Genomic DNA, 11,368 nt, shown 5'->3' with positions numbered 1-11,368 from the left:
ATGACTGTTTGAATGCAGCTGAACTTTTATTTTAATTTTTTTCTGTCTATCCAGATTCAATCAGACTGCTGTCTTTGTGCCAGTAATCAGTGACTCACACAGTGAATGCCTGCCGCTCCCTTGGCTCAGGTCAGCGTGTTTCTCATGTTGACGGGGGAGTGTTTGCTTCATGATTTGTGGTTCTTCAAAGTCAAGGTTTCAGCTTTAATGCTGGTTTTTAATTTGTGTGTGTGTGTACAAAGCATAGATGTGCATGTGGGAACAGGTAAGTTGACATATGAGGAAAAAGGGCGCCAGAGATTCAATTTGTGTGATTGTCTGCTTACGTGTGTGTTTGTATGCATACGGGCCGCGGGCATGGGGTAGTCAAGGTGTGTTAGGATGAGGGCGTGTGATGTGAATGGGTGTGTGTCTGTGTCCGACAGTTAATGGAGGCGGGACCTTTAAGACTTGAACCTGTTCGTCTGCTTCAGGTGAGGTATTGGTACACCTGACCTGCGCTCCTCTCCTCAGTTTCAACCTGCGGAGACAAACAGCATGGACTGACACAAAGACAGTTTCAACGACACGGAAGCCAGATGTTGACCGAAACACCTGCCTGATGGGATCCTGAGGTCAGTTTATAAGTTTTCTCTTCAGCTGTGAGCTTCACCCTGTGCAGTGCCGATTGACAGTGGGTGGCGTTTCCAGTTTCTGGTGTCATCATCCAGGTGGTTTCTGTCAAGCCTCAGCCTCGACTCTCATGACCTTTGCTCCTTCTGTGGATGCATGTCACTTTATTGTGGAACAAAATTAGTTTTTATTTTGAAAACACACACAGTCCGTTTTCACTTCCCTCTCTTCTTCCACCTCCTGTTTTTCGTCCAGCTGCTTTCCAACTGAATGTTTTCATCTTTATAACTGCAGGCACGTGCACTTTGGCTTTACCTGTGTGTACATGTTTAATGTTTAACTTTCTCAGTAGTAAATCAGAAGCTTCCTTTGCTCAGCTGCAGCCGAAGGTGTAACATGATCTAAATACCAAATTCTGATTGATGGTAATATTTTGTGTCACATAATAAATGGAGGGTAATTAGTCTGGAAGACACATGATACATTTTTACACAAAACCACCAACTAACAAAGTTTTGTAAACTTTAAAACCACATTTTTCAGTATATAGGAACCTTTCATATATACATTTTTATATTGGGGGTTTGATTGAATCAATATCAGTCATCATTGTTCTGTCTTACAATACAATTATAACTGTATAAAATTCTCATGTGGGGATGTGCAGGTTCATCATTGAGTTGCCATTTACCCAAATCTGTCCCAGCTTGACATCTTAAAAACCTGACTGCAGTTATTTCTGTAAAGTATTGTAGTTTTCTCTATAATTTCACCTAAAAAGAACATTATTTTTTAATTTTATGTAGTAAATGTATATAAATATATTGATTTTGAGATCATTACTGCAATAATTATTGTTAGTGTTAATTTATTGGCTGATCACACTGTATATCTGTTGCTATAGTGGGACAGTGATTATGTTGTGAATTTGTCTGCTTTAATACTGAATTTAAACTGTCACATCACAGATTTGCATCCTAATTTTAATACTTTTATGTTCATGAGGCCACAGAGCAAAGTTTCATTAATCCAACTCATCTTTTCAATCACTTCACTTGATCCTGATAGAACAAACTGCGTCGGGTTTGGACGTCTGCCAGCGCTCCAGCAGGATTTCTGTACTCGAAAGCAGTGGGTGTGGTGATTTTGACTTTGTGTGCTTTCAAAAGTGAAACGCCCAACAACAGAACACCTGTTGGCAGCACTCTCGTTGAACCTGTTCGTGGTTGTCCTGCATTATGACACAACAGCCCTGAGGCCATAACTCAAATACCTGAGAGATGCACCTGCTGAGTTACCTGTGTATCGCTTATTTACCTGCATACAGTAAAACTGACACCCTCTCGCTTTTAGGCTTAGGGTTTTGTGCTACTTTTTTTTTTTTTTTTAATCTTCAGAACAAATGTCTTTCTCTCAGGGCAAGTGTTAATATGAGAATTTCATAATACATTTATTTATATTGGTCTAAATTAACTCTTAATATACTGAGCTGAGATGTAAACATCAACATAAGCATTAGTAAAACATAATGATGAATTTTCTTTAAAGAAATGTCTAAAATGTAAATTTCTTTGAATAATGTATAGAAAAATACAGATAGATAAACCCATAGTGATACTGTGTCCTTAATATACACCGTATAATGGTATTAAATAGTAATTGTAATTACAGCAATGACATTAATAAAATAAAAGTTTTAGTGTTCCCCAAATGCAGAATTTATTTGCGTATTTCTTATTTTGTATTTCTTATTTCCTCCTTTCAAAGTTTTGCAATTGCAGTTAAAACTGTTAAACCTCTCAAGTCTACCAGAGTGGTGCGTTCGTGTGCAGCTGTATAGATGGGAAAAATTTGTTTTCTCAAGACAAGATCCGTTTTTCTGGATTCTCCTGGTTCATCTGTGTCATTAAAGGCCAAATTCTGTTCCGGCTGTTTTTTTTTATTTGTTTTAACCTTTAACATGTTACAAACATACAGTATGTCAAAGCTCCGCTGTATATCATGTTCCCTTAGTGGCTGTATGTGTTAACTGAATATTTTATTTTCTTCCGTAGGTTTAGTCAAAGGGGATTTTCCATGCAAGTGTGACAGAAACACGAGAATCATGGTAAGAAACATCAACATATTGTTTTATTTTCGTAATATTTCAGTCAGGTTTGGAGAAGTGCTTCTGTTGTAAACACTTTATGAAATGTCTTTGCTTGCAGCCGTCTCACCAGAGAGGACGGAGCCTCTCTGAGGCCTTCACCCTCGAACAATCAGAAGAAGGTGGGCTGGTCATTTCCAGCGTCAACAAGGCCTCAGCCAATCAGGGTCTGAGGGAAGGTATGACTCTTCATTTACGTCTTAAGCTTTTTTTCCGTATTGCCTTTGATTGTTTTGAAAGTGAGATGTAAAAGTCTCTATGAGTTTAATTAGCTGTCCCCACAAGAATATGCATTTCAAATTAAAGGACGTCATTGTTCACTTGCCTCAATCAGAGGTTGTGTTAATGTGTATGTTTCACACAGAAGAAACATTATATGATGTAATAGTCCTGCTATATGTATTGCCTAAATTAAATGTTTTTGGTTGTTTATGTGTGAAGCTTTAAGGCAAATGGTACAGAATTTTCAAAAGTCCAGTTTTTAACAGTCAGTAACAATCAACTGAAATTATAAGGTTCAGAAATGTGCTATATATTATAGAGGGGTTGTGATGGATTGCATTTCTGTCGAATGTTAAAAACTTTGTTTGCTCTGCTGATTTTCCTGTGGTGATTCCTTTAAACAAAATCCAGTGCCCAATGTACTGGTATTGCCGGTGTCTGGTTTAGGGTCTAAGAAATACTACCCTTTAAATTGTACAGCATGATTTGCACCTGTGACAAAATGGAAATGGTCAGGAACAAGCTATTGTTTTATGTAGACACTTGATTTTTCCTTTTCAGGGGATGAAATTTTGGGGGCAACAATCAATTTTGACCAACTGTCAAAAGAGGAAGTAATAAAAGTACTGAAGGTAATGGAACCGTTTGATGACAAGGTCCGGGTCCTCACCAGGAGCAACCTGAGCAGGAGCCTTGACAATCTGGACCAGTGTGCCAAGAGTCCCGAGACAGTAGGTGTTTTTACAAATACTGCCAAGTCAAACTGAGCTAGTGGATTTTCTTATAAATTCATGGAGCAGTGATCCATGATATGTTTTAGTCCAGGTTCCACCATAAACAAAAGGTTTTTGGTGTAATCTGCATTATATTGATTGTTAGAAGCAATGCTAAAATTGATCCCTAGCCCAATTGCTAGAGAATTGTTATTATAGCTGCTTTCCAGTAACCACGTTGTATTTTATATTTCTAGATGTTGAAGGATTCCTACAGCAAACTCTACAATGCCAAAATCAAGAAGTTTATGGACGGCAGTGAGAGCAGTGAGCCAACTGTAGCAGGCTCATCCAAGGTTAACCTAAAACAAGATATGGGGTTGCCTCGCCTCGGAGTTGACTTTGGACTTCTCAAAAGCAAGACTCTGAGCACAGACATTGATGGTGATTCAGAATCTGCAACATTTTCGGCTGGAGCAGCTGGAGAGTTAACAGGTGGCAGCAATCTGAACCTTCCACCTTTGGGTCTCAGTTTGAGTGGGACTACTTTAAGTGGAGCTCAGGTACCAAGAAATCGACTGAAAGTTGATGCTAGAAGTCCACAGCTTAACACTCCAGACTTACCAGGAGGTCCAAATGTAAACGCTACAGGTGGTATACAACTGCCAAACACTGACAGTCCATCAGTTGACTTGACAATGCCAAATCTTCAAAGACCTCATATTGGACTGGAAGACAAAGGAACATTTAGAGCTCCAGAAATAGGAGGCTCAGATGTTAGAACCCCTGAAATGGGGATAAACCTTAATGGGGGAAATATCACTGGTCCATCCTTTGACACTGGCATTCCTAAAGTGTGCATTGAAGGAACAAACAAAGAATTCAAAATGCCAAAATTCAAAATGCCTGACCTGGGCCTCTCTGGACCTTCTCTTAGTGGTCCAGAATGTGAGATCAAGACACCAGATGTACCTTCAGATAAACTCAATCTCAAGTATTCCAAGAAACTGAAAAAGCCGGATCTAAATGTGGATGATCTTTCCTATTATGTAGGATCGCCCAGGCTTAGGCTGTCTGAGAGATCCCCTGACTTAGACCTGGAAATGCCAGGTGTCAATGTATCACAGCTCGATCTAGATGGATCAGACATTGACATGCCTTCAGGTGAAGTCAAAGTGCCACTAAGGAAACCAAAGATTGATCTTAAAACTCCAGATTTAGATGTGGATGCTCCAGCTGGTAAATTCAATATGCCCAAATTTGGGTTCCCAGGCAAACTTGAAGCTGATGTTAAAACACCTGACCTAAGTCTCAAAACACCAAATATAAAAGGTGGGATTCATGCACCTGATATAAGTCTGCCCAGAGCTGACCTAAAAGGACCAACTTTAGCCACGGAGACTCCATCAGTTGACATTAAAGGTCCATCTGGAAAGTACAAGGCACCTAAATTTAAAATGCCCAAATTTGATTTACCGGACATTCAAGTTCCAGATTTTGAGGGACCAGATGTGCAGTTGGCTGGACCTGGTCTCAAAGCTGGAATTGCAGACCCAAATGTTGACTTAAATGTACCCTCACCTGGCTTGGACATTGCAAGCCCATCTGGTAAATTCCAAATGCCAGGCTTTGGGTTTTCTGGGCCTAAAGTTAAAGCCCCTCAATATGAGTTAGAAACTCCAGACATGAATGTGTCTGCTCCCAATTTGAAGGGGGGAATCAATCTGCCTGAGATGGATCTTAATAAACCCAAATTAGATCTTTCTGGCCCAGGTGTCAACTTAGATATGCCCTCAGGTAAATTACAACTCCCAGCAATGAAGAAACCAAATTTTGACTTGAATGCTCCTGAAATGCATATTGATGCTCCCTCAAGCAAACTTCAGATGCCTAAATTTAATCTTTCAGGCACGTTGCCAAAGGGACCAAATATGGACATAAATACAGATCTGGATGCTCCAGATTTGAGTCTCAAAGCTCCAAAGATAAAGGGTGGAATTAATGCCCCTGACTTGGACTTACCAAACATGGACCTTAAAGCCCCAAAGTTAGACATTAATACTCCTGACATCAACATTGGCTCACCCAAAGGAAAGATGAAGATGCCCAAACTGAAAATGCCTAAATTTAACCTCCCAAGCCTGAAAGGACCTGAAATTGACGGAAACTTAGATGGTCCAGACATGGATATTAATGCACCTGATTTCAACCTTAAGGGCCCTAAAGCTGACTTAGATGTTGATATTGCTGGTCCATCTGGAAAATTCAAAAAGCCAAACTTGCACATGCCAGATTTTGGGTTCTCTGGTCCAAAGTTAGATGGTCCTAAGTTGGACCTGAAATCACCAGACCTAGATATCTCTGGTCCCAGTCTCAGTGGTGGAATAAATACACCAGACCTAAATATGCCTAAGGTGGACCTCAAAAGCCCAAAGCTAGATCTCAATACCCCAAAGCTCAATGTAGACATGCCATCTGGTAAACTGAAAATGCCAGAGCTTCATGCCCCAGACTGGGATGTTAATGCTCCCTCTGGCAAATTGAAAATGCCAAAATTTAACCTTTCGGGCTCGTTGCCAAAAGGACCAAATATGGACATAAACACAGATCTGGATGCTCCAGATTTGAGTCTCAAAGCTCCAAAGATAAAGGGTGGAATTGATGCCCCTGACTTGGACTTACCAAACATGGACCTTAAAGCCCCAAAGTTAGACATTAATACTCCTAACATCAACATTGGCTCACCCAAAGGAAAGATGAAGATGCCCAAACTGAAAATGCCTAAATTTAACCTCCCAAGCCTGAAAGGACCTGAAATTGACGGAAACTTAGATGGTCCAGACATGGATATTAATGCACCTGATTTCAACCTCAAAGGCCCTAAAGCTGACTTAGATGTTGATATTGCTGGTCCATCTGGAAAATTCAAAAAGCCAAACTTGCACATGCCAGATTTTGGGTTCTCTGGTCCAAAGTTAGATGGTCCTAAGTTGGACCTGAAATCACCAGACCTAGATATCTCTGGTCCCAGTCTCAGTGGTGGAATAAATACACCAGACCTAAATATGCCTAAGGTGGACCTCAAAAGCCCAAAGCTAGATCTCAATACCCCAAAGCTCAATGTAGACATGCCATCTGGTAAACTGAAAATGCCAGAGCTTCATGCCCCAGACTGGGATGTTAATGCTCCCTCTGGCAAATTGAAAATGCCAAAATTTAACCTTTCGGGCTCGTTGCCAAAAGGACCAAATATGGACATAAACACAGATCTGGATGCTCCAGATTTGAGTCTCAAAGCTCCAAAGATAAAGGGTGGAATTGATGCCCCTGACTTGGACTTACCAAACATGGACCTTAAAGCCCCAAAGTTAGACATTAATACTCCTAACATCAACATTGGCTCACCCAAAGGAAAGATGAAGATGCCCAAACTGAAAATGCCTAAATTTCACCTCCCAAGTCTGAAAGGACCTGAAATTGACGGAAACTTAGATGGTCCAGACATGGATATTAATGCACCTGATTTCAACCTCAAAGGCCCTAAAGCTGACTTAGATGTTGATATTGCTGGTCCATCTGGAAAATTCAAAAAGCCAAACTTGCACATGCCAGATTTTGGGTTCTCTGGTCCAAAGTTAGATGGTCCTAAGTTGGACCTGAAACCACCAGACCTAGATATCTCTGGTCCCAGTCTCAGTGGTGGAATAAATGCACCAGACCTAAATATGCCTAAGGTGGACCTCAAAAGCCCAAAGCTAGATCTCAATACCCCAAAGCTCAATGTAGACATGCCATCTGGTAAACTGAAAATGCCAAAATTTAATCTTTCAGGCACATTGCCAAAAGGACCAAATATGGACATAAACACAGATCTGAATGCACCAAATTTGAATTTGAAAGCTCCAAAGATAAAGGGTGGAATTGATGCTCCTGACTTGGACTTACCAAACATGGACCTTAAAGCCCCAAAGTTAGATGTAAATACTCCAGATGTCAACATTGGCTCACACAAAGCAAAATTTAAAATGCCCAAATTGAAGATGCCTAAATTTAGTTTTCCAAGTCTAAAAGGACCTGGAATTGATGGAAACTTAGATCACCCAGATGTTGATGTGAATGTACCCAGTGTCAATCTTAAAGGTCCTAAAGCTGATGTAGGAATTCCAGATCTTGATATTGCTGGTCCATCAGGAAAATTCAAAAAGCCAAACTTAAACCTGCCTGATTTCGGGCTCTCTGGTCCAAAGATAGACGGCCCTAACTTAAACCTCAAATCACCAGACCTAGATATCGCAGGTCCTAACCTCAGTGGTGGAATAAATGCACCACACATAAACTTGCCCAAGGTTGACCTGAAAAGCCCAAAACTGGACCTCAGTGCCCCAAAGGTCAACTTAGACATGCCATCTGGAAAAATGAAAATGCCAAATTTTGGAAAACCAAAGGCAGACCTTCATGCCCCAGACTGGGATGTTAATGCTCCCTCTGGCAAATTGAAAATGCCAAAATTTAACCTTTCAGGCACATTGCCAAAAGGACCAAATATGGACCTAAACACAGATCTGAATTCACCAGATTTGAGTCTCAAAGCTACAAAGATAAAGGGTGGAATTGATGCCCCTGACTTGGACTTACCAAACATGGACCTTAAAGCCCCAAAGTTAGATGTTAATGCACCAGATTTCAATATTGGCTCACCCAAAGCAAAGATGAAAATGCCCAAATTGAAAATGCCTAAAATTAGTCTACCAAACCTAAAAGGACCTGAGATTGACGGCAATTTCAGTGGCCCAGACATCAATGCGCCTAACGTCAACCTCGAAGGGTCCAAACCTGGCTTTGAAATGCCAGATGTTGGTTTTGGCAGTCCTTCTGGAAAAATGAAAAAGCCACATCTGAAAATGCCTGATGTGGGATTTTCTGGTCCAAAGTTAGATCGCCCAAACTTTGACCTCAAGTCACCAGATTTTGATGCTAAGTTACCAAAGGGACCAAATTTGAACATAAATTCAGACCTAAAAACTCCAGATTTGAATCTCAAAGCTCCAAAGATGAAAGGTGGACTTGATGCCCCCAAGTTGGGCTTACCAAATGTGGACCTTAAAGCTCCAAAGTTAGATATGAACACTCCAGATGTCAACATTGGTTTGCCTGATGCAAAGTTCAAAAAGCCAAAAATCAAGATGCCAGAAGGTCCCAATATTGATATAAACGGAGACCTACCTGACCTGAATTTACCAAATGTAGATATTAATGGCCCAAACATAGGGCGACCAGACATGAACTTTACTGCCCCTGAGGTCAGAGGAGGAATAAGAGGTCCAGATTTTGACATGAATGTCCCCTCTGGAAACATCCAGGGTCCTCACACTGATCTTGATTTGGCAGACAGAAAATTCAAACTCCCATCTTTCAAGCTGCCTCAGTTTGAAAGCCCAGATCTTCAGAGGACGGGGTCTGATATTGACTTCGGTGCATCTCTGAGGCCAACACATCTGGATATTTCTCCTCCGAATGCAAAAGTGAATGTAAAACCACCAGAGTTGACGAGGATTATCAGAGGTCCAAAGGTTAGTTCTCCAAACATGGACCTCAGCATGCCCATGGCAATGCGGAGTCCACAGCTGCATCTCAGATCTCCGGATCTTGACATTGATGATCCTTCACTAAATTTCAAAAGACCTTCTTATAAGAAGGTACATATATCAGATATGACAGGTGTTAACATGAGAATGCCTGCCATGGACCTAGATGGAGATATCAGACATAAGCCACCTAGAACCAAAGTAAGGACCAGCTACCCTGCGGTGGATGCAAATTTTGGCCACCATATTGATTTCATCCGTTCAGATCTCAACATTGATGATTTCACGGGAAAGGAACATGTACTTAGAGCCAGAGGTTCAAAACTGGACTTCCAGACATCACATAACTATGGACACCTGATCCGCCCGTCAGGTGTTAATATTGACATGAGGGACCCCAGACACATGAGAAGAATCCCAGCTGGTGAAGCATATTCAAAGCATCAGAGAACAATGCAGCCCGTACCTAGCGGACGTTTGCCGCATTTTTCTCATGATTCAAGAATAAGAGTACCCAGCAGTTCAGATGGATACTATGTCACTGTTTTTCCCGCTCAAACCCAAAATCAAAGGATGCCAAATCGTAAATATAACACACTTGGAGGGCTTGATTTTAATCCAGGAAACATAGACCTTGAAGTTCCATATAGAAATAACCGAAAAGGGTCAAAAATCTTTCTCTCCGACCTTGTGTAGGTTTCAAATCACTCATGTTTCCACAAGCAGTGTCAACTGTTTCTTTTAGTCTGCTTTTTGTTTTGGGTTGTTTTATTGTGACTTCAGTTGTTGTATATTGTTGTATGATTTATGATTTGTAAGAAATGTGGCCCTTAATGCCTCAATTATGTTTTTTGCTTATGAAGCCACTCCTGTAGCTTTGTAATGATGTAAATTACATTACAATGAAGCATCCTTGCACTTGTTTCATATGTAAATTCAAACTTTTACACAGTGTTTATACTACATCATACGTGTTTGAAAAGTAGGTTTGTATATATATTAAAGTTAAGTTAAACTTCTGATTTTGTTATGACACTCAAGGTTTTGCCAAAGTTTTTCACATATTATATTGTGCACTTATTCTTTTGAAAAGCCCACCATATTTTATATTCATTGGGATGTATATAGTTGAGATGTCTTATAAGCATTTTTGTTTGACATCTTGGAGCAATAATAATGAAATAGTTGGAGATTACTGTGCTGTATAAATCAACTATATAAACTTTGTCAGGCCATTTTAAAGGTGACTGTGAAGCAATTAAAATTTGATGTAATGTACACACTATATTTTATATTGTTATGATGTTTTGTGGTTTTATCAAGTTTAAATCTCTAAGTGTGTGTACTCTATTTTTAAAATTAAATAAAATATGCCATCTCATACAAATGTTTGTGTGTTCAGTTTACAAAAATATTCAATATATTTATATTTTAAAATATACATAATAATTCAAAAACATACTCTTGACAGTGTTTGGGCTCAGCATTTTAATTGAAGAAGAATTCAAATGGAAGAAGAATTCAGGTACAAAACATCCTTTAAAACAAAGATTTTTTGCACTCTCTCACGAAATATCAATAACTCATATACAATATGCAGCGCAAGAGAGAGAGAGAGAGATTATGGTCATAAATCAATGAATAATGTGTTTATTAAAGGATAGGTCAACATTTTTTAACATCTATCTTAAAACAATACCTACATGTTCATATGAACATCACAACAGTTTTTGGTTGGTAATGTCAAAGAGATCCTCTTGTAATGCTATATCAATATAAGATCAAGTAGGCATCATCAAAGTTTCAATGTTTTTGGTATGAAATTCTCTCTGTGCAGGTGTACTGAGGAGAACTTGTGATGTTTTAAAGGCAAATAAAGTGGATGTCACAGCAAGTATTGATTTGATTTAGGTTTTTTCTATTTACTGCACTTTGTATGACATTAACAGATAAATAAGAGGTACTCATGGCGTTATTCGTGAAAAAATCCTCTCACCCACTATATGCAACTTTCTTGTTTACTTTGTTTTCTTCATGTTTTCCTTCAATTATTTATCACACACCTGTCTTTGCTACCAATTCTAAGTTTT

General features: G+C 39.6%; 1 protein-coding gene across 1 annotated transcript; it reads left to right on the top strand.

Moving 5' to 3' along the window:
* Window positions 1–510: 510 nt before the first annotated feature.
* si:ch211-69b7.6 (neuroblast differentiation-associated protein AHNAK) lies at window positions 511–10,677 on the top strand. Its single transcript, XM_056373033.1, has 5 exons — window positions 511–614; window positions 2,667–2,719; window positions 2,820–2,937; window positions 3,542–3,711; window positions 3,951–10,677. The coding sequence occupies exons 2-5, from the start codon at window positions 2,717–2,719 to the stop codon at window positions 9,972–9,974; spliced, it is 6,315 nt and encodes a 2,104-aa protein (XP_056229008.1). The 5' UTR covers window positions 511–614; window positions 2,667–2,716; the 3' UTR covers window positions 9,975–10,677.
* Window positions 10,678–11,368: the final 691 nt, after the last annotated feature.

Source organism: Seriola aureovittata, chromosome 3 (genome assembly GCF_021018895.1).
Source record: "Seriola aureovittata isolate HTS-2021-v1 ecotype China chromosome 3, ASM2101889v1, whole genome shotgun sequence".
Classification (NCBI taxonomy): Eukaryota; Metazoa; Chordata; class Actinopteri; order Carangiformes; family Carangidae; genus Seriola; species Seriola aureovittata.
This window is presented reverse-complemented; position numbering and strand designations above follow the sequence as displayed.

What these genes read in the sequence shown, in the direction of transcription:
- si:ch211-69b7.6 (XM_056373033.1), top strand. An exon ending in CAATCAGGGTCTGAGGGAAG is followed by an intron (nt 2,938 to 3,541) that starts GTATGACTCTTC and finishes TTTCCTTTTCAG; the next exon opens with GGGATGAAATTTTGGGGGCA. An exon ending in GTGCCAAGAGTCCCGAGACA is followed by an intron (nt 3,712 to 3,950) that starts GTAGGTGTTTTT and finishes TTATATTTCTAG; the next exon opens with ATGTTGAAGGATTCCTACAG.